Source organism: Coptis chinensis, chromosome 3, assembly GCF_015680905.1.
Source record: "Coptis chinensis isolate HL-2020 chromosome 3, ASM1568090v1, whole genome shotgun sequence".
Lineage (NCBI taxonomy): Eukaryota > Viridiplantae > Streptophyta > Magnoliopsida > Ranunculales > Ranunculaceae > Coptis > Coptis chinensis.
The window spans coordinates 93,642,209-93,665,945 of record NC_141458.1 but is presented as its reverse complement, the minus strand read 5'-3'; the positions used below and the strand labels follow the sequence as shown (position 1 = coordinate 93,665,945).

General features: G+C 34.3%; 2 protein-coding genes and 1 long non-coding RNA gene across 3 annotated transcripts; 2 read left to right on the top strand and 1 right to left on the bottom strand.

Annotated features, from left to right (window-relative positions):
• Positions 1 to 759: 759 nt before the first annotated feature.
• Positions 760 to 5,146, top strand: LOC147511737 (uncharacterized). The gene is made up of 4 exons (XR_015217062.1): positions 760 to 2,159; positions 2,239 to 2,363; positions 3,693 to 3,784; positions 4,852 to 5,146. It is a non-coding gene; the product is annotated as an uncharacterized LOC147511737 (long non-coding RNA).
• A 9,731-nt stretch (positions 5,147 to 14,877) lies between these two features.
• On the top strand, positions 14,878 to 17,599 carry LOC147511736 (glycerol kinase-like). The gene is made up of 4 exons (XM_086603397.1): positions 14,878 to 15,182; positions 15,273 to 15,494; positions 15,740 to 16,714; positions 17,227 to 17,599. Exons 3-4 carry the CDS (start codon positions 15,992 to 15,994, stop codon positions 17,470 to 17,472), a joined length of 969 nt encoding a protein of 322 aa, XP_086459523.1. The 5' UTR covers positions 14,878 to 15,182; positions 15,273 to 15,494; positions 15,740 to 15,991; the 3' UTR covers positions 17,473 to 17,599.
• Positions 17,600 to 18,424: 825 nt separating this feature from the next.
• Positions 18,425 to 23,595, bottom strand: LOC147511735 (receptor-like protein 14). Its single transcript, XM_086603396.1, is given in 7 exon segments — positions 18,425 to 18,858; positions 18,860 to 18,955; positions 18,957 to 19,025; positions 19,027 to 20,591; positions 22,620 to 22,760; positions 22,884 to 22,970; positions 23,068 to 23,595. Coding segments are annotated over 7 exon segments (2,697 nt in total). The 5' UTR covers positions 23,453 to 23,595; the 3' UTR covers positions 18,425 to 18,504.
• Between the last annotated feature and the right edge of the window lie 142 nt (positions 23,596 to 23,737).

Sequence of the window (23,737 nt, the reverse complement as noted above, 5' to 3'; positions counted from 1 at the left end):
AAGCCCTCTTTCGGTTTCTCAGTAAAAGCTTGTTTAAAAAGATTTTGCCATAATTGTTTTGTACTGGTCTTTTTTTTCGCTTGTTCTTTTGCTGTAATTTATAGAACTTAATTGTTGTTGGTAAAGTGATATCGAATATAATGTTCATTGCACCTTGACAACAACCTCCCCACCGGTTAAATCCAATGGAGTTTTACCCAAGGTCTTGGAACTGGTTGGCCACTATCGTATGGGCATGGACAGAAACTTCAAAGTTGATTTTGTGGGTGATTAGGGGTGGGGATGGGAGGGGAATACAATGTTGACAATGTTTTTAATCTACCAAGCATTAATATCTAGGGTCTTTTGTTCCATTCCACATTTAACTGTTACTAGTCAAGTAGATAGGGATGTGTATTTTGTTTGAGTTCAAATTTAGTCGCCTTTGTGTACAGTCATGTTGACCCTAGTTTCTATGTCTATTTTTAGCTTGTGTTTTTGTGTTTGTACGTGTCGAGGCTAGTGTTGGTTACATAATGTGCTAAGTAACCAACTTTCTTTTTCTTTTTCTAAATGAATTATTGTTTTCTTCCAGTTCTTATTTTCTTATTTTCTTGTACTTTGTAATTGCTATTTTTTTTTTATGGTTTCCTAACTTTAGTTTCTAATTGTTAGGCACAAATTTGAGATCTCAAAACATAATGGGATTTGCAAGTGAATGGGATTTGGTTGCAAGTGAAACATAATGAATGATGATATTGTTGTTGTTTTTTTTTTTTTTTTCAGATGAAATGAATGATATGAAATGAATGATTCAATTTTGTTGCTTATGTATTGAACATTTGGGAAAGTAATTATGGATCTGTGCTCTGTGCTCGGGTATTAATTTTTTGACAATTGTACTAGGTTCCAAGCTTTTCTAGTGTTCCATGTTGTTTGTGATATACATATTTTTCTATCTCTGAAGTATGTTATTTTTGTGTGTATTAAGGTTGCAATCAATGGCTAGATTGGTACAAATATTTGGTTGCAACACATTTTGAATAGTTCAGTGTGATGTTATACATGATGTGTGGGGAGAATAATGGTGTATATATATTGCCGGTCTTGATTATTACCTTCTAGCCACCTTACTTGTAGTAAGCTATTTGTGAAGTATTAACCGAATGTATTTTGAAAGTCCATTGCATGTACTTTAATTAACACAATTCCTTACGTTCCTTGTTTGAATTGAAATTTGTTTGAATTGGTTGGGTGGAGCCATGGAGGTTTGAATGCTGATGGGTTTTTTATTTTATTTTTGTGAAATAGTCTATGTAACTAATACTAAGAGACATACTAAGGCTGATAGGGGTTCCTTCGTATGTCTAGTTGGAATTCTATTGGCATATTTTTGGGGGACATACTAAGAGAATTGTTAGGGCTGTTGAGCTTTGTGTATGTGTACAATCATTGTAATCATACATGACTTTTTGGTGTTGGAGTTTATGCAGTTAGTAGTTGGGTTGAATCACATTCTTCTACTGTCATCCTAGTTTGTATCTCACTTTTGGTATGTGCAATCATATCTAATGTAATGTCTAAACTAGATGCAAATACTAGTGACTTTTTGGTGTTGGAGTTTATGCAGTTAGTAGTTAGGTTGAATCACATTCATCTACTATTACCCTAGTTTGTATCTCACTTTTGGTATGTGCAATCATATCTAATGTAATGTCTGAACTAGATGCAAATACTAGTGGATTTACTAGTGTCTTATTAATTGCTTATATGGGATTTTTTGGTGGCAATCATCATTCAAAGTTCAAAGTTGGAGCTGTTATCTTTTTTGCATTGTACGCTAAAGTAAGTATTTCCTTTTCCTTTCAATTAATACTTTTGTGTAGCTGCTTTAGAACTTTATTTTACAGCTTCAAATCCATGCAGACCAGTGAGTACAATGAGTCAATCTTGAAACGTTTGTTGGTGCATTGGAACTGGGTTTACTTGCAAGAAAGGGTTAATAATGATGCTAGTCACATTGAGAACTACATATGGATGAGAAACTGTTTTATTGATTACACTACCAGCATAGAAATTTTAGTTTGCGTATTCTTGTCTAGCATCCTAGTGTTGATTTATCTAACCTTTTCAACTTTGGGTTGAATGAGGAGAACTGGAAAGATTACTACAAACTGCTGGTGAGTGAAAGCTTTTGTCCATTTAGATTTTTTAATATTATCAATTGACTAATGGAGATATATTATGATAACACGGAAGCAACTTCATTTGGAAGCTACCATGCAAAGCAAACTCCATGTTTATGAAAGTGGACATTTCGAGCAAGTATACTTCTTTGAATCTTCACGCAGTCGGAAGATAATTGTTATTCCATGCATATTCAGGTAATTCTTTAGCATATTCAACTAATATAGAATTTTGTTAAGCTATGCTTTGTAAGTGTTGGTAACAACTATGCTTAACTTATTCTTGACCAATTTGGTTATTAGCTACCATATTAGTTTTTTTAAAAAAATTTATTTAGTCACATGTGATTATGTATTATGGATAGAGTAAATCATACTCTATGAATGTATACTTTCATTTTGAGGACCCCCACATGCTTTATTTTAAAGTTAATACTAATGACACATACCTAAGATAAAAAATGAATGTGGTATATAGGATATATATTAATCTATAAAAGTGTAGGTGGAGTTTTAATTGTGTGGTTCTTGTTGAGTAGGAAGAATGTGGATTGATTTGTGTTGCTGCTACAATGATGAATGCTGATTTTGTGTTTGTCGTTTCTATTTTTGATGAGGTTGAGTTTTTGTGGTCGTTTGCATACTCTGAAACCTTTGTTACATGAAAGACATGAATATGGAAGAATTGTTGGTGTGTCTCTTATGGGATTTGGAATTGCTCTCTTTGTTTATAAGAATATGACTAGTGGGAAAAGTACCATACGTCTTTTTCAAGCACTTAAGCAGATATCTTTTATTTTTCGTGGCATTTTCTTTGTCGTAGGCCATAGTTAATGATCCCGTTAAGTTCACTAAGACTGCGTGGTGGATAGCAAGAAAAAGAAATGTCTAGAATTGTTACGTCTTACTTTGATGTGGGGCCAAAATCATGTCTAACTAACATGTCTAACTAACAACCTTTTTGGGTGTTGTAAAGTCAAAACAAGAAAAGTTAAGTTCCTGCAATTCATTTGGCGCATATAACCTTTCATAATACTGCACACATGCATTCCCAATCATTTCCACTTCTTCTATAGTGCTTCCATTCCCATCTATTAAACATGTGATCTTGTTTACTCCCCTCCTTGTTTGAACTAATTTGAAGAAATACTCTGTGTTATTATCTCCAAGACTTATTACCTGATCCCTAGGCTTCTGTCTCTGCATCACCTCATTTGATTTAGCTGCTTTAACATAATGCTTTATACTTGTTCTCTCTTCATTGATCAACAAAGCGTTCATAGGATATTTCTGCCTCTTCTACATCATAATCATTGATCCCCACCATAGCTTCTACTTCTTCTACATCATAATCATTAGTAGGAGGGCATGGTCTGCCTTCCTTGGGTGTTTGTTTGCCAATTGTTTCCTGTGAAACCCTAGCCTCCGAATTGCGTTTTTTCCATATTTTTTCCTAATTTGGTGTGAAAAGACAATTTTGCTCCTAATAAGCAATTCACCCCTTAATTCAATTTCATATTTTTGCAGGACCCTAGGCAACCAGATGGAAACAATGTGGTATTCATGCAATGCGCTTCATGCGAGACATAATAAGCGATCATTCTCCTTTGCCATTGAAAGTAAATAAAATGCTTTTCACATTTTAACTTAAATTATGCTTGATATCTTTAGCAATTATGTTTTTAACTTTTTTTTATTCTCTATTTTGCAAAATATTAAACTTGTTGTTTCTTATATATATTCTAGCTAAAAAATCTTAGCCATAAAAAGGCTTTCACCGACAAGGAGATAAATGAAGTTCAAATGGATTTTGTTATGTTCATTCAATAATGTATTATGAACTATCCTCAAGATGAAGATAAACTATAAGGTTGAAGACATATATGTGGGTGATCGACTTTGACGAGATTAGGTTATTTTTTCATTTGGATTTGGATTTTTGGATTAGGCTGCTTATATTTATATGAATTAGATTGGAAATATGTTAAAAATGAATCCATATTAGAATGCATCCATTAGGTAGAAATTATGACGTTGATGAGCATTCCAAGTGTGAAAGACCGATCTAGAGTAAGAGATTGGTTTCGGGGCGCTGCAGCTACTTGATTTAACTGGTATTTGTCGAGATGGTTAAGTAGCCGGTGCCACGAATCAATATATCTTTTAGTAGTTGGGTTATGACTGAAGTTTTTTATATATTAAATGGAAGTATATTATTTGAATTTCAAGTTATGACAAGTTTTAAATTTATGAAATGTTGGAAATACAAAGGAAACTCTGTCGAAATTTCTTTGAACGCAATGTTGATGTTCACAGGGTGTTTTATATTTTAGTTCTAGTTGGACTCATGTGAGTCGAATCTACTCACGTCTTGGTTTATTAGACGGTTGAATATATGGATCGAGCTCTTTTATCTAAATATTCAATTGTTTGAAAAATTCGGGGCGCTACAGATATATTAACAGTTGCAATTCTGCTTATTCACGTACATATGTACTTATGATCTTGAGTTAACTATTTTGCATTCAACTATCATACCTACTAATGATTTACTTTAAATCCTTAAGAAATATCATATATATAATTTGTGCATGCCTAGATTACTCGGTTACCTTGTATATCGGTGCATTTATTGGCTATTTTATATCAAGTCATATTGAGTGTCACCACCTCTTTTCAATTGCAGGATTCAAGTGGGCTAGTATGCTAAAAGATGTGAGATAGGATTTTGGGGTTCCTTTGGAGGAATGAATGCTACCAGTTGGGAAAGCGCTGTGGATTTGTCCAATTTGTTCATATGTGGATGATCGACTTTGACGAGATTAGGTTATTTTTTAATTTGGATTTGGATTAGGCTGATTATATTTATATGAATTAGATGGGAAATGTGTTATTTATTTCATTACGTTTTACGATTAAGTACAAATATATATTTGTTATCCAAGGGGATTGGAATGTTTCAATGAAATGAGCAATATATATGAGTGTTACTTGAAATTTAATGGATCATATTTAGGTATGTAGTTTATTCAGGTGTGTAGTTTATTGCAAGTCCCCAATTTTGTGAGTTTATATATATATATATATATATATATATATATATATATATATATATATATATATATATATATATATATATATATATATATATATATATATATTTGTCACCAGACCCAACACACACATCCCGAGGACGTGGAATGAATCTCGAGGCCGACACCTATCCATTCTTTTACGAAATTTGCAGAGTTTCCTTTGTTTAATCGACATTAAGTAAACCCTAAAATTTTTTGTAAAACCGGACAATAATACCCTTCCAACAACCATATATATACAAAATCTTACCTATACACCCTTTGTGATGCCCATATACATATCCCAAAATGTTTATGATGAACTACACTCCAATACATCAAATAAATACATCAAAATGAGTGGGAGCTCTATATATGTACAACCAAAATGACTAGACTATCTCTATACAACCCGAAAGTATGAACTTGACTCGGTCCTTCAAGCATAAAGAAATCCTCCCAAATCACCATAACCATCATCACTAGGGTTAGGGAAAACCTCCTCATCCGCTAGAATGATATCTGAAATGTTAAGTAGTATGAACAAACAACTATTTTTGAAAACTAACATAGCCAATAAATAGTTACTTATAGAAAACATTTAAAACATGCGGGGTTTCCATAAAAGTATTCAAATATTGACTATATATATGCATCACTAACTGTAAATCATCTCGACATGCTTCATTGATATACAAAATATAGTTTTCACAATCATCATACAACTATTGTGGGGCGATCCTATTAGAATGGTGAGGATGATTACTCAGCCATCCACCAGGGCAATCTCGATTCAAGATTGAGTTGAACCATGCACCGTTGTTTTTCCGATTTTACCGCCAGGGTGTTTGCCGTTGTTTGTTTACAACACAAAAATCCCCAAAGCTTTTAGGGCTCGGTGGGCCCTGTGGACTACCTAAATTGATTTGGTGTCACCTAACTTACGGTGGTCAACCGTTGTTCGCTTTCGGGATCCCGACACACATCGATGGACTAAACTCTCTCCTCTCGCCTAAAACCTCATCGAGGTAGCATGTAACCCCACACAAGCTAATCACCATACAAATGTGACACGCATAAGCATGGTTATCTAGAAAAAGTAGAAAAGGAATTCCCGGACTACATCCGGTGATGCATCCCTTTAAAGGTGGCCCACCACCTCGAAAAGGTGTACACCACGTTTGAATCTAGAGCTTAACCTGTCGCCTCCGAATTTCGACAAAAGTTCCTTCTTTTTAGGAATTCACAATTCCTTTTCTAAATCCCCTGATAAGCATAGTAATATCTATTTGTATTTACCGATTGTTTTCAAATACTCTATTTTATTTAGTTTTTTTTAAAATCGTTGATTCAGAGGTGTGAGTTCCCGGATTTCCCACCATCGAGTAAAACAACCTATGACTCCTAGTTTCATAGTAAATAGCAACCGATGATTCCCAAACGGCAAATCATAGTTAAATACAACCATCCCGGGAACAATCGGAACCTCCCACCTAGTTACAAACACCCCATAATCCTCACCAGCGATACAAAATCCATCTGAGTCTCCCATCGAGACAAGAGGCGTGAACCCTTCCCAAAACTAGTTTTTCTTTTAACAAAGAAAACAAATCTCCTAATTCCCCGATTTTTTTCTGAAAAAAACCATTTCACACGAAAGCTATCTATATATATATATAGTTTATAACGAGGAAATACAGTGCAAAACATGAATATCATATATGCATGCATGGTTGATAATTAACTATCTATTTTCTATTTAAACAATTCAAATCATGCATGAAAATAAGGGACCATATATTGGTATGTAGGTTCCTACTTAGCAAGCTCCGAAAGCCCACTTAACCAATCAGATTTCGATTTAACCGAATCAACTCGAATTCACTCCTATAACAAAGATATACATATATCGGTTGTTAGAATTGATCGAACAACGAGGAAATTCTTAACTAGGTTGTCGAGAAGAAATCTCGACGTTAAGAATCCGGGACAACAGATTTTCTGAGCCATTTCAGCGATATTCGACGGCGATCTTAGATGGCCTTTATGTCAATACCACTCCTATCAATTCCCCTAACGATTAAGATTTTTCCCAACTCCAACTACAAACAAATTCCACTCTTCAATTCACCTTAAATCTAGAAATAATTACGGGGTGTTCCTTATCAAACGTTCATCAATCGACCTAATCCTAAACAAGTATATAAATAACATAACTTCTCTGAAATAGAGTGAATATAGATAATTCTTACCGATTTAAGAACCGTTCCCTAGCTAGTCTGCTTCCACCGATATCGCTTCAACTCACTCTTCTGGTTCTTGCCGACATTCAACAACCAATTTCAATTATTATTGTCATTTTTTTCCAATACATCACAATCCCATTCAAATTTCAACACTCCAACCATAATAACTTCATCAAACAGAGTATAGAACTAGAGAATATCAAAATCTCTTACCAAATCAGTAAGATCCCTCCTTAGTTTTTGACTCCACCTCTATTTCACTCCACTCCACCTTCTTCCAATCAATTTCGCCGACCTTCAACACCCTTAATACAATCGGCCATAATCGATATATCCAATTCCATCAAAATTTAAAGCTAATTATCTAATAGAGACGAAATCGTGCACTCACCTTTTTCTCATGATTTTAAATTCCAAGAGTTCTTGCATCTCCACACTCGAATTCACGGTTTCTAAGGTTTGGGTGTTTAAATTTTTGGTTTGAATCGATTGGATTTGAGCGATTTGGGGTTTCTCTCTCCTAGGGTTTAAGAGGTGCGAAATTGGGGAAGAAGAAGAGAATTTGGTTTTGCGATTTTGGTTTGGCCGATTTTTTTTTGATTTTCCTGTTTTGCGATTTTCGTTATATTTGGGCCGATATATTTAGGCCCAAGCCCAATATATTCCAATTTAAGCTTAAGGTCCTAATTAACTCTAACCCTCACTAATTCGACTTAGCGTCTTGATTATTTTTCGCCCATCCCGCTAAATTTAATCTTCTATATTCTATCTCATTAGCTATAACAATAACTCCACTCATGTAAATATGTTAACTTTTATTAAACGGGGAAACCCACTAACCGACATTTTTGGTCAAATTTTCGTGATATGGGTCGTTTTACCTAACGTGGACTTATGAGTCGGAGTTAAATTTAATGGTTACGTGACGTTTGAAATATAAACCCGACGACCAATTTTACATAACGACCCTAGAGTTGATATGAAATTTACAAAAATATCCTTAATAATAATGAGGACTTTTTATATATATATATATATATATATATATATATATATATATATATATATATATATATATATTCCGTTTTTTTTTAATTTTTTAATAAAAAAAATATACATATTATAGTTTTACCCAAACCGTCATGACTAATGGTAATTTTTATGACTGTTCAAAAAGATGAATGCATAACAGTTTATTTAAAACCGTCACAAAATGATATGATTTGTTGTGACGGTTTTTGAATAGTTGTTACCGTTTTTTATGGTTTTATGACTGTTAAAAAGGATGAATGCATAACCGTTTATTTAAAACCGTCACAAATGATATGATTTGTTGTGACGGTTTTTGAGCAGTTGTTACCGTTTTTTATGGTAAAGAGACTAGTCTGGAACAAACATTTGTGAAGGTTTTGGGAAAAAAATAAATGACTCCCACTCCGTCACGGTTTTGGAAGAAAAAAAATAGTGACAAAAGACTTTTTGTCAATGTTTTTATTGTCAATGTTTTTAACAGTGATATAAAGCCTTTTTTCTTGTAGTGATATTATTTGATATGTTGCTAAATATTTGGAAAAAATTGATAATTTCCTATTAAGACTGGTTTAACAACTTAACCATAGTTAGTATTGAGAGAGACATGACGCAAACCCACATGTCCACATATTATTTGAGCAATGCAACATACTAAAATTTCTGGGCTGATGCTATATTTGGTGTCACATTCACTATCATTATGAAGATAAGTTTTATTCACCAAACAACTATAAATTCAGGGCAATTTTTTAGCAAAAATTTAAGCTCAAACACTTAGATTGGAAATTAATTATGGCTACACTACCGGATTAGATATATTTACGGTTCCAGGACAAATCAACTAGGTTAGTGTAAGTAATTGCTGATCCAGGACAATTTTTTTTTTCTATTTTTGCTAATTTATTTCCAATAATAACATTATTCCTCCCCAATACAAGAAATAGGAGATTTGGAATTGTAAACCCAACATTTCATACGCAACCTTCATACTTTTTTATTCAAGTTGCATTCTGAATTATGATTGCTCTTGTTTTCTCGACAACTCATCTATCATCTAAGTTTGATTTCGTTTTTATCTTTTTCTCTAATTCATCTTATCTAGGTTTTCTTTGAATTTTGAAAATTTTAAATCTGGGTTATATTTTTTCTTCAATTTTAGACAGTGTGATACATATTATGTTCTTCAATGTAATCAATATTTCCTTAGTGCTATTTTTTGTAGAGATATTTTTCTATTGATTTTTTTTTATAAATAGATCCTATTTGAAATTCCTTTTTTCATATTAATGGATCATAATAGTATAATAAATATTAGATTGGAGTTGTACGTTTAGTCCATTACCACTCTCGTACCAATATGCAATCTTAATTTTTGAGGTTGGAACTTTGTTTTTACAGCTATATGGGGTACGACAAAGACCAAATTTTTGTACTAAATATTCACGGCTTCACATGCATACATTAGTCTGCATGTGTTTTTCTTTCTACTTTGCACATACATAATATCAATTCCCCACTCTCTAGCTTTATTCCAAATAGATAATTATTTTATTCTTTTTATACTTAGAACTCCAAAATTAATTTTCTTAGCTTCTAAACATCGCGCCGCAAGAATATACACGACAAATACCAAATCTTAATTTTGTTCCAAACCTTCACATGCATACACTACTAGTTGTGCATGTGTATTATACACATTACATAACATTAGCTCCTTACTCTGCTTATTCCTAGTATGTAATTCTTTGATTTTTATTTTATTTAATTAAGACTCCAAAATCCTATTAGCTTCTAAGCTTTGCCACCCTACGCATATACATGATAAAGACCAAAATTATGTACTAACATTTATATGCATACACTAGTTTGCGTATGTTTTTCTTTCATCATTATGCATCTCTAATTCATCATTATGCACAGTGGCGGAGCCACATGGCGGTTACCTGTGGCACATGCCCCAGGTAAACTTGGAGAAAACAATCAAATAGTAGTTAACTATTCCCAATATTTGTTATGCAAGCCCTGAATTAGGGTTGGAAATGGTACTGGATGCGACCCGAATCCGACCATATCCGAATCCATTTTAACGGATGGATATGATTTCTATGTTTGTGACTAGAATCCGACTCGAATATCCGAAAACCCAAATCATTTTAACAAGATTTATATTTTGATGCCTAAAAATTAATTTATATCTTACATTTATATATGAAAATCATTAAAATATTATATTTTTTGGTATGTTTTAATGGATATGGATATCCGAAATCCGACCCAAATCCGAATGGATCCAAATATGGTAAAGAATTTTGAATGAAATCCGACCCAAACCAACTCCATTTCCAGCCCTACCCTGAATACCAGGTACAATCAGTGAAAGTACCCCACCACTAAATCCAACATTCCAACCATAGTAATCAAGTGTATTACAAATTCACAATCTTGTAATCCTACCAATGAAAGTGTTAAAGACAACACTTAAATTTACATAACTAACTTTACACATTTGTGAACCTAAATGGTAGGATTTCAAATATGTTTACAAACTCGAGGTTCACTTTTCGATATGTATTAATCCCAAACAATATTTATTTTTAATTAAATTGTAATGCTTTAAACATTAAAAAAAAATGTTGTTTTTGCTTAATTGTTTTGCGATCTAATAAATAAGATTTCGTTGCTTTGTTATGGCTTAAAAAATTAAAGGGCTATTCCAAGTTCCCCAGGTGAAGAGAATTTCTGGCTCTACCACTAGTTATGCATGTATGCAATAAACATGCAAATACCACTAAGCATGTGTACAACACACATGCACTGCATATATATACCAAACATACAAACACATGCACACATCATTATGCATGTGTACAACATACATGCAAACACCACTTTGCATGTGTATACACATGTAAAATTGCATTTTAAATTATTGTATTTATTTTTTGAAATTTTAGTTGTTTCAAAAATTATGTTTAATTTCCAAAAATTTCAAATATGTGTGATATTTAATATCTTTGTTAAATATTAAATCAAAATTGCAAAGAAAATTCTTCATTTCAAATTTGTGTTAAATATTTAATTTCAAAATTGTGAATTTTTTGTTTTTTGTTTTTCATTTTTTTTGTTTGTAAATTTTTAAAATTTTTCTAGAAGTAGAAGAGGTGAGAGGAGAGAGAGTGTGAGAGAGGAGAGAGAGAATGAGAGGACGTGAGAAGAGAGCGAGAAACACGTGTCTGATTAGCAACAAGTGTTTGTATTTTTTACATTAAATTACTTAAATGGGGCAAAACTGTCCTTTTATGTTTTTTTGTCTAATTCCTAACCGCACTTGCCTAGAGCCATAATTCCCACCCAATTTTGTTCTATGAGCATGTTCTCTATTTTGTCAGACACATTAGTTCCCTTGGCAAAGCAATTTGAACCATAAAATCAAATTAGTGATTACCTTCCAAGAACAAAGCCCAATAATAATTTCGCACCAAGTCCACTCTAAATTTTAATTTCGAATTTAAGAAAAATTGGGTTGATGACATATGTAAATTTGTATTTACATATGACAATATAAAATTTACATTTACATTGTTAACATCATCCTGTGTTTTTCCTTAAATTCAAAATTAAAATTCAAGGTGGACTTGGGGCAAAATTTTTGGAACCAATTACTTGAAATCAAGCTAGGTTTATTTTCATGGAGTCGATTAATTTACTTTTGGCTGACCATTATATCAAGTATAGAACACATTAATACAATTACGGATTTATTATCCTTATCCAAATTATTCAAACTTATCATCCGTTCTTAGGTAATTTAACTCTACAATAATAAATTTCTTAGTGAAAATCTAGGTGTTATGACTGTTGCTAGGCAACATTAAGTCCGATTTCTAACTTCACACTTTTAACTAGAGGTGAAACTCGGGTGGGTTGGGTCGGGTTGAGGCATAATTCGAGCTCAACCCAAGTTTCAAGTGCTTCAACCCGAGCTCGGGACCAAGCCCTAATCGGTCATTAAATTTTCAACCTAAGCTCTAGCCCAACCAATTCGGGTTGGGTCGGAATATATTGGGTTGGTCAAACTTTTCAGATTTTTTTTGAAATTATGAGGTAAAAAATATCAAAATTGGAATCTTCTAATGAAATCAAAGAGATTTGATTGTTTGAAAGGAAAACTAACTTTGTTGATTACATTATTATCTCTAGAATAGAGATTTTTAACCTTATTTTTTACAAAAATAGAAGGAAAGAAATATAAAAGTACATAAATAAATGCACACGGGCTCGGGTTTTTTGGTTTTTTGATATTCTAACCCTAGTCTAACCCAAAATCGAGTCGGGTTTTGATTTTACAAAACCAAGCCCAGACTATGAATCTGACATGTTAGCCCAGGACCAACAAAAGTCGGGTTTTAGTCCATCGGGCTTGGGCTAACCTAGGGATGTCCATCTTGCTTGAAACTTGAACAAAAAACCCGCACCGAACCCTGCCCAAACTCGACAAAACTCGAACCTAGACCGAAATACATAGGGTAGGGTTTGGTCACACTATCTAAAGCCGAACCGACCTGAGCTCAACCCGATAATTTTGCCCTAAACCCGTTAAAAGGACTAAAAAGCCCGAAATTGAACCCAAATGGAAACCAAACCTCAAATCCGGTTTCAATTGCCTACTACTAATCTCATATAAAAGAATGAGTTAGAGAAATATTTGGATTATGATTTCATTCATGTTTACAATGATGAGTTATTTAATATATTGGATTATGGAAAAATTTATGTTGAGATTTCCAATTTTTTCGGCAATTGCACGTTATTATGTGTCTATAGTTCTTTCCGAGTCCATCTATTTTTAAAGTTCCTTCCGAGTCCATCTATTTTTAAAGCATATGAAAGAATTATGTCTGAATATAGATGATAATTACTTTCAAGTTCATTAGAAGTTTTATTTTGTTTGAAGGATTGGTGGTAGGGGTGGGCAATGGGCCGGGTCGGGCTAGCCCAGCCCTAAACATTTAAAAGCCCTTCAGATATTAAATCGGCCTGCCCGCCCTAAAGTCATAGATAGTGGTCGGTCGGTCGGCCCGGTCACAAGTCTAAATCTCAAGCCCTGACCCTACCCTAAGCCCTCTTTAAAGGCTTTAAGGCCGGGTTTTAGGTCGGCCTATATATTTTCTTTCGTTTTACAAATACTATTTTTAGGACAAAGGTTGTTTTTGGCTTCGTGGTTACAAAATGTCTTTTCAGATTTCGCTTTTAATGGTGTGGGGAAATCTTTAGTTCTAGACTTGGCTTGGATGTGAATAAAAATATAATTTATAAGAAGTAAATGGAAAAATAAATTGAGAATAATAAGTTTTAGACTTTGATTTGATGATCAAAGGAATAAAGTCTTATTTTTTTATTAAATTTAGGGGCTAGTGCTCATTCATTTCTTCATGGTCGCTAGAATCGTTGACAAGTTTTTGTTATATAAGACAAGTTATTGGAAGTACCCTTGGGTGTAAGTGATAAATTACAAATGACAATGTTATTTTAATTGAAAATATTTAACAAAGAGTTGGACAATTATGGTACGTATATTTATAGTGAAAATGTGAAACTATAACTAGGGCTTGGTTAGGGCTGAATTAGGACCGGGCCTATGTTTTAGGACCTTAGCCCTAGCCCTACCCTAGAAGGCATTAGGGTCGGGCAGGCCCTGCCCGAAACTCTGTGAGGGCTTTAGTTGTGAGGGCTTTATAGGGCTTAGGGTCGGGTCAGTCAGGGCCGGGTTAGGGTCGTTAGGGCCAAATTCCCACCCCTAATTGGTGGATAGCTGAAGAAGGAATAAAATGTAGATATATATATTCCAAATGATGTTTTTTATTGTTTTTTTTCTTCATTTATACCGGGTTTTATCCTACCCGAACATGAACCTGAGGCCGATGGGTACCCGAAATATAGGGTTAGGATAGGGTTTGGTCACACTTCTCAATAAAATACCTGACTCTGAACTCGACCCGCTAAAAACTGGTCCGAGTAACCTAATACCAGTTTAAAACCTGAAAAGTCGGGTTCAAGCCAGGTCGGGTACCCGTTTGGACATCCCTAGACTAACCCGACCCAAATTCCACCCCTAACCCCTACTTTTAACCACAACCCCCCGTCACCAAATCAATCCACTTTTCCACGTTTTAAAATTAAAGAAAACATATCTTCCTTAGTCTAGTCATAATAACAAGATTTTTCTTACCTTAAACGATATGGCTATCAGATCAAGACCCCAAAAAGCAAGGACACAAAAGACACTTTTTGCCTCACAATCACGTAACTCTCGTCCAACTTCTTCCTACTATATATATAAACAACTTCATGTCTATCTTTCTTTGGTTCTTGATATATAAAACTCAGTCTTCTTCTATCCCGAAGTTTTATCTTAACCACTGATATCTATAAACTTTTCTCTTTTTAACTCAATCTTTTGAACTATTTCTCACGTCATCCATACTGGTTTTTCATTTGAAATCATTACTTTGAGAACAGAAAATATTAAACATGAGTAAAGAAGGTTCTTTCATTGGTGCTATAGATCAAGGTACAACTAGTACACGTTTTATAATCTATGATCATAATGCCAAGGCTATTGGTTCTCACCAGGTGGAATTTTCGCAAATTTATCCTGAAGCTGGGTGAGTCATTACTGATTACACAAGTTATATTTTATTTGTTTGTTTTGATTTGCATTGCATTGTTTTGATGTTTTGGTTTGTTTTGTTTAGATGGGTTGAGCATAACCCGATGGAGATACTGGAGAGTGTGAGAGTGTGTATGGCAAAAGCGCTTGACAAAGCGATTGCAGAAGGACATAATGTTGATCATGGATTGAAGGCCATTGGGCTTACAAATCAGAGAGAAACTACTCTTGTTTGGAGTAAATCTACTGGATGTCCTCTTTATAATGCAATTGTATGGATGGATGCTAGAACTAGTTCAATCTGCAGGTTGATTTTCTTCCTTTTTATACACTTTTTATAAATATGCGTTCGTGTTAGTTTACTCTATTTTGAACAATAGCAATGTGCTAGATTTAGACATTTGGATTTGAGATTGTGTTGTTTTGAATTTGAAATAAACCCCAGATCTTGAATTTTGAGATAAAAGTCATGTATGGGATTGAGTTTTTATAAATTTCTGAGTAGAACTGATGTTTTTTTTTCTGGGTTTTCTTTCGTTTATTGATTTATAGGAGATTAGAGAGTGAATTACCAGGGGGAGAACTCATTTTGTGGATTCTTGTGGTTTGCCTATTAGCACATACTTTAGTGCTCTTAAGCTTCTATGGCTTTTAGAAAATGTGAATGCCGTAAAGGACGCTGTTAAGAAAGGGGATGCTTACTTTGGCACCATAGATACTTGGCTACTGTGGAATTTAACTGGAGGTTGCAGTACTGAGTCCCCTGGATTGCATGTTACTGACGTATCCAATGCATCTCGTACGATGCTCATGAATATCAAAACACTGGATTGGGATAAATCCACATTGGAAGCGTTAGGCATTCCAAGTGAAATACTGCCAAAGATCGTAAGTAATTCAGAGGTAATTGGAAAGATTGCCAAGGGATGGCCTATTACTGGGACACCTATAGCTGGATGCCTTGGTGATCAGCACGCAGCAATGCTGGGGCAGTCGTGTCAAAAAGGAGAGGCTAAGAGCACTTACGGTACTGGAGCTTTTATATTGCTTAATACTGGCGATGAAGTGATCAAATCATCTCATGGTTTACTGACAACAGTTGCGTACAAGCTCGGTCCTAATGCACCAACAAACTATGCGCTGGAAGGCTCTATTGCCATTGCTGGTGCCGCGGTTCAGTGGCTGAGGGATAGCCTTGGTATAATTAAGAACGCAAGTGAGATTGAAGAATTGGCTACTAAGGTAGAAAACGCTGGTGGAGTGTATTTTGTACCTGCTTTTAACGGCTTGTTTGCACCATGGTGGCGTGACGATGCTCGTGGCGTGTGCATTGGAATCACAAGGTTTACGAACAGATCACATATTGCTCGTGCTGTGCTGGAGAGTATGTGTTTTCAGGTGAAGGATGTGTTGGACTCGATGCATAAGGATGCTGGGGATAATGCAGAAGCAAAGGATGAGAAGGGAGAGTTTCTTCTAAGAGTAGATGGTGGTGCAACTGTTAACAACCTCTTAATGCAAATTCAGGTATGCCGCTATTGAAACTTTATGATTGCCCACAAAACAATCCACTTTGTTATATTTCACGCATACTTGAATGGGATTTCATGATAAATGTTTTAAAATGAACAAAATCCTTAATAAACCGGAATTACATATAAATTGGAGACCAAGGAAACTCCCGAAGTTTGGATGCAACCTAAAGTCTTCAATTAAATGTTATATCACCTCAACCCCCCGCACTCTTTCATCTTTGTACAGTGTTTTGAGAATGGCCGATATCGAACATTCTGAAACAAAACAATGGAGATGGTTTATCATGCTTCATTCGTTATATATTTTAGATTTATTTTATGCATAAACTGTTCTGTTTCTTTCAATTTTTTAAGTCCATCCATTTAAAATTATTGTTCCATTCCATTCCATAGTAGACCACCCATTTTATTTCCTTTCCTTTCCATAAATTAAAATTTAACAAATTTAGCTTCTATAGTTATCAAATGGAAAGAGGGAGCTAAAGGTAATTTCGATTGTAACAGGCCGATCTGTTGGGGAGTCCAGTGGTAAGACCAGCTGATATTGAGACAACAGCGCTTGGGGCAGCTTTTGCTGCTGGATTAGCTGTTGGTGTTTGGACAGAGAAGGAGATATTTTCTGCTGAAGAGAAGAATAAGAAAGACACAACTTTTCGACCAAAATTGGATGAAGAACATAGGAAGAAAAGGGCAGATTCCTGGTGCAAGGCAGTCTCAAGAACATTTGATTTGGCTGATCTTTCCTATTGACTCTTTACCTTCCTGTTTCTAGTTTATGTTACTTAAGAACTAAACTCTGATTCAGTTTTCACAAATAATGAGGTGATTATGTCTAGGGTACTATTATTGTGAATGGGTGACAAATGTTTTCCAGTCTTATTTAATTCTTATGCTCAACAACACCTTATGACTGGTAGTCTGGCAGACAGCCATAGTATGCTGAAAGCCTCAAATGGCCCATCCTTCAAAGTCTGGTATGTGGCAGTCAGCACAGAGACACAGACCATGGGGTAAAATTAGAGGGTCCGTTTTGTTGAGGATGAGAATTCAGCCTGAAACCAAGGTGCAAGAGGCAATTGAGTTTTGATTCACAATTTCATACACATTTTCAAATATTTTAGTCTTTAAACATAAACGAATTCTCTTATATCTCAAAAGAGGCGAGATCATCAATTTCCCTTAAACCATTTCATCGCATCTTGGGCTCCTGAATGTCTAAGTGGCTTCCCTCCCAAACAATATCATCATCGTCAAATTTACAAGTCAAGTCAGTCCTTAAATGCCATTGTGTATGCAAACAATGGCTAGATCAACTAATAAACCCAGTTTTACATCCAGTTAAAGATGAGATTTGCGTTGAATGGGCGGCGGATATGAGTGACGAGATGGAGTCAGACCCACAAGAAAACTATCTACTGTACAACAGCATTGCTGATTTTTGTTGCATAGCTTGGTCTTGGATTATAAAGAATGATGTATGCAATTCAATTTTTAGAAATTGATCATACAGAAATACCTTAATAGGCCTACAAAGAAAGAACAACGGTTCAATAATCTAAATCCAACTATATCGTGAAGTATTTTTTGAATAATGACTAAAACCTATTTTGACAATTTCAGTTTCAGTATATGATATACTCTACTTGATTAACAGTGCAAAGCTCAATTAAAACCAGTACCCAGTTGCACACTAACATATATATTTTGAAAGAGATGACATGTCTATTATTTATTTCAAACAAGTTATCATGGAATTATTTGAACTTAACAAAGCCAGTTCGATTACCGATAGATAGCTTCTGACCAAAACGGAAACATGAAGCTCAGACAGGAATCAATGAAATCAAACCATATTCGTCGCCAGTAGGGGTTGATGTAAAGAACAATCACAAATGCTAGCAAGCTAATCACATAGGCAGCTGAAAAACTTGCAAGGAAGCTGATAGGATCAATCCCAGACTTTTCACTGGATTTAGCAACTGTGGGTGTTCCTGAAACAGTATTGCCCTCGTTGCATTGTTTATGCACTGCTGGTCCGCAAAGAAATGGATTGCCCTCGTAACTAGTTTCATTAAAAGTGCCGAATTGATGATTCATTTCAGGAACCCGACCAGATAAGTTGTTGTGAGCCACAAAGGAAGACCGCCAAAAAGGTGATATCAATAAGTTCTGATGGAATCTCTCCACTTAAGCTGTTGTGAGAAAGGTCCATGCTCTCAAGTTGTTTCATATTTGGACAAGGTCTTCGGAATTGATCCAGTAAACTGATTGTGCGACAAGTTCAAAGCATGGATTGCTTTTAGAGCTCCCTAGTTCGACTGGAATATTACCTGTGAATTGGTTCCAAGACAAGTCCATCCCAGCCATGTAGTTAAGAATATCACCATTGTATAAACTAGGCCTATTCTTTGTCACCAACTCTACTTCTTCGGGACCATTCAGATAAGCTCTAAGAACTTTATCGAAAACGTATTCACCAAACCAAACTTTGCCAATTCGATTAAAACTCAAGCTGAGATGTCCAAATCGATATTCTTCGTCAACTCCAGAATTTCCAAATGTGAAATTACCAAAACAAGGAGGTATTGATCCTGAAAAACTGTTATGGGAAAGATCCAATATTCGCATCTTGTTCAGTTGGCAAAACTTGTGAGGAATTGAACCACTGAAGTGATTACCTTTAAGGAGGAGGAATCTCAGTTGTGAGAGTAAGCCAAACCACTTTGGTATTCTTCCAGATAAATTGTTATTGCTAAGGTCTAAGGTCGCTATTTTGTCTCGGCTTCTAAGTAAAGCCTTCGGTATCATTCCTACGAGTTTATTTTCTCGCCATTGCATATATCGCAATGATGATAAGTTCAAACCAGAAGGTATGGAACCTGAAAATTGGTTTTCTGAAAGCTCAAGAAGTTCTAGGTTAGGTAATTTGCAAAGTTCTTGTGGAATGGGACCGTCAAAATGATTATCTCGCAAATTAATCATATTTAATTTTGTCCAATTACCAATCTGTGCAGGAATTCTACCAGATAAACAGTTTTGACTTGCCTCAAATCTCTCAAGATAATATAATTCGGGAATTGCTGGGATAGTTCCTGTGAATTGGTTGTTATTGACGTGTAAACGTCTCAAATCAGTTAAGTTCCAAAGAAAAGATAATGGACCAGCTAGTTTATTATTTGAAAGCCATAAGTTTTTTATGCCCATTCCACCGACCCATCCAGTTTCAGTTCTTATGTTTGAGGCATTTGTACCAAAGTTATGTGGAATTTCCCCTGAAAACCTATTATTTGACAAATCTATATCTTGAATGTTACCAAGAGATAGAGGAATCCTACCTTCTAAGAAATTGTGGGACAAATTTAGGCCGCTCAAAGTGTCCATATCTGAACGTTCGAAAAAAATGTTGGACAAATTCAGGCCGCTCAAATGGCCGCCTATATTTGTTTGAAGCTTACCTTGCAGGCAGTTATCCGATAAGTCTAGCCAGTCAAGGTTATGAATAGCTGGCAAACGAATATGTCCATTAAGTGAGTTGTTTCGCAGAAATAAGTATTCCAACCTTGTATTGTTCTCAACTAACCAACTGGGGAAGTTTCCATGTAACTTATTGTGTGAGAGAGCTACAGTTGTTAAGTTGTACTGGGCGTGTAGAAATTTGAGGTCACTTGTGGATGCATTAATGTTACAGTTTGATAAGTCAAGATACGTCAACTGAAATTTTGGATTAGGTAAGGACACGAAAGTGAGTTGATTATCAGATAAATCTAACCCTGTAAGAGATGTAAAATTGCTGAGACATAGAGGAATGTTTCCTTGAAGCGTGTTGTTAGCAAGACTGACACGCCGAAGATTCTTCAATTCACATAATCCTGGTTAACATATATAAGAATATGAGTGGAAATATTTAAGCAAAACAATTTCTTAATTTTATCAACTAACAGGGGTGGCAAGGGATCGGTTCGTGTAAAGTCATATTCAGGTCAGGTGTCAAAAGAGCAAACCCAAAATAACTAATCATGGGAATTTGTCAAACCCAAACCCAACATGCCTATATGACAGGTTACTCAACAGCTGACCGGCTTAGCTAAATGCTCATCGGGTTTATAGATAGATAAATCTTAACACAAAATTGGTAGCATTTCATAAATTTCTTTTTCACAAAACTAGACAAGTCTATAAAAAACAAAATAATAATAATTAAAAAAAAAACATTTATTATATCTCAAAATCCTTTAATAATTCTAGCGAAAATGACCAAAAATATAATAAATTTTGTATGTTGTTTCAAAAAAATACAACCCTTCTTCGCATCAGCTTTATAGATTAGTTTTTTTAATCTCAGATAAGAGGTCGAGCTATTATCTTTAAGATTATTTTTTGAATGGTTTGTTGAGGTTGTTTCTTCATTTGTTTTTTGATTGGTTGGTTAGTTTATTTTGGGTGTTTGGAGATATTACAAAGTACGTATGCAATTATGCATACACATTTGTACAAAATATGCATATATTTTGGTTAGTTATTGTTCGTTCTTTTTTTTTTTTTTTTTTTTTTAATGTGTATGGCGTATGCATATGCATTCCTCAAGGTTGTTTTCTACACTTTATAGATTACCACCTTAAATATAATCTATTGCCACGGTGGAATGTGTTTTCTCTTAGAAAATTAAATTTCTTCAACTCTCTACTTTAATGGGTTATAAGTGTGCAGGGACTGCAGGGGCGATTCAAGGTTTAAAATAATTAAGTATTATAACTAAATGAATCCATAAGCAAATAAAATTATAATTAAGTGTGCTTTGTATGTTTCTCTTTGAATCTTTGCAAAGGATTTTTCACAGATCTGTCTCTATCAATTTTCACGCACACATAAAAAATATCATTCGATTTTATTTTAATAAACTTTGACAACCACTTAATTTTTATTTTTCTAATTTGTATTTTAATTCGTATCCATTCAGTTCAATTTTTTTTTTGAAAAATTATTAATGTTTTTTTTTCTTTTTTTTCTAATTTGTATTTTTTGAATTCTTATCCATTCTAAAGTTCTATAATAATTTTTACAAAAAAAAATTATTAACCTCTTGGTCTCTTTTTTTTTGTCTTTTTATATTTTTTTTAAATTATTTTGACTTAAACATAATAAATTTGAAATGGCAAAGGTATAAAGGTAAAATTATATTAAATCAAACAAAAATGAAGAGACCAAGAGGTACATAAACGTAATCTTTTTAGATTTTACCTTTATACCTTTGCATGTTTACAAATTTAGTTATGTTTACTTTTTGGATTAGTCAACTATTTGGGATGAACTAACGCATCATGCGGAAATGGATTAAAGCCCGAACGATGAAATGGATTAGGTTTGAGTGTTTGACCAACATGGTTTGGGTATTTTATTGAATCCACCTCATTATTTAGGAGATGCCACGAAGTCACTGCAATATACATATGTCGTATGATTAATTTGTCGGCATGTATAAATTGAAAACAAATTGATAGTTTGTTGTATTTTTTAAACAACATGCAATGGATTATTTTTTTGGAACAACAACTTTAACAACATGTGTAATGTTTGTTGTATTTTTTTGGTCATTTTAATTATAATTCTGATACATAACAATAAAAATTAAATAACATAATTGACTTCCAAACTCATAATCAAGGCAATACTGTAGTCACTAAAAAAACGTAATTATAATCTAAGACACTTAATAAATAGAACTAAACATGTTAATGATATGATTATAATTACGTAAATAAAATTTCGTGATCATAGTAATAGTGCGACACGTAAATAGAGTCCAATTCCAAACACACGAAATGTCAAGTCAAGTGTAGAGGGAGTATCTCCCATTAGAAACAGGAAAAGCTTAATTTGCTTAATTACTGAAGATTTACCTGATATAGAACCTTTGAAATTATTGTGTTGTATTGCAAATTCCTCCAGAGACTTCAAAGACCATATTGACGGTGGAATGATCCCGGAGAAGTTATTCAAACTCAAATCCAAGTACTTAAGCTTGCTCATATTCCACAAATCTAAAATTAATATTCAAAATTAGAACCAGTGCCAATAAAGAAAACGTTGTCTAACCTGTATCTACCTAAAAGTTAAAGAACCTATCCTAAGACTATAACAAAGATTAAGAGATGTGAGTGCACCAAAAGGCGGTAGGATGTTGTTGCCGAAATTGTTATAACTTAAATCTAAGCTCTCCAGTTTCCTTAATTTGGACAATTTCTGAGGACCTGCAATTACACAGGGTGTAAAGAAATATTAGAATTTATATAATTAGAAGAAGAGAACCTAAAGAATGTATTCCAAGATCTCGTTTGATTATAATACCTTCATTCTTTTCCCAACCGCCAAAACCATTCTCAGATAAATCGAGTTCTTGCAGTTCTTCAAAGGGAAGAAACAATGATGCATTTAGAAAGAGTTCGTAATCGTTTGGATTACCAGAAAGCCGCATGTAAGTAAAACAGCCGAGACAGAGGTTGATCACTCGATGAGTGGTCTTATCACACTCGACTCGGTCCCAAGCACAACAATCACTTCCTTTATCATCGATCCAAGTACTGAGAGAATAATCAGGATCAGTTCGATTAAATTTCAGTGAAGATTTGAATTCCAATAGAGCAACTCTTTCTTCTTCTAAACAACCAAAGCATCCATTATTGCACTGAGATATTACAAAGAAGAAACACACATAAACAATCCACGACCACATGGTAGAAAAACAAGTCGAGCTTTTAGCTTTTCTAATACTCACTATCCATTCATCTGCATCTACATATAGGAAATGTGCTTCCAAAATATTAAGAGTATAAAGTAGAGACTAATGAAATGTTGTATGGAAATTGAGGTGGGGATGATTTTATGACATGGATATGTGACTGAAAGTCAGTCATAAACGCGTAACAAATAACCACAGGAAGACGTCTTGACTTGATATTTTGACAAGACTTTTGGCCGGCTCGAGCCTTAGTGCTTTCTACCCCATTTGAGGATGTAA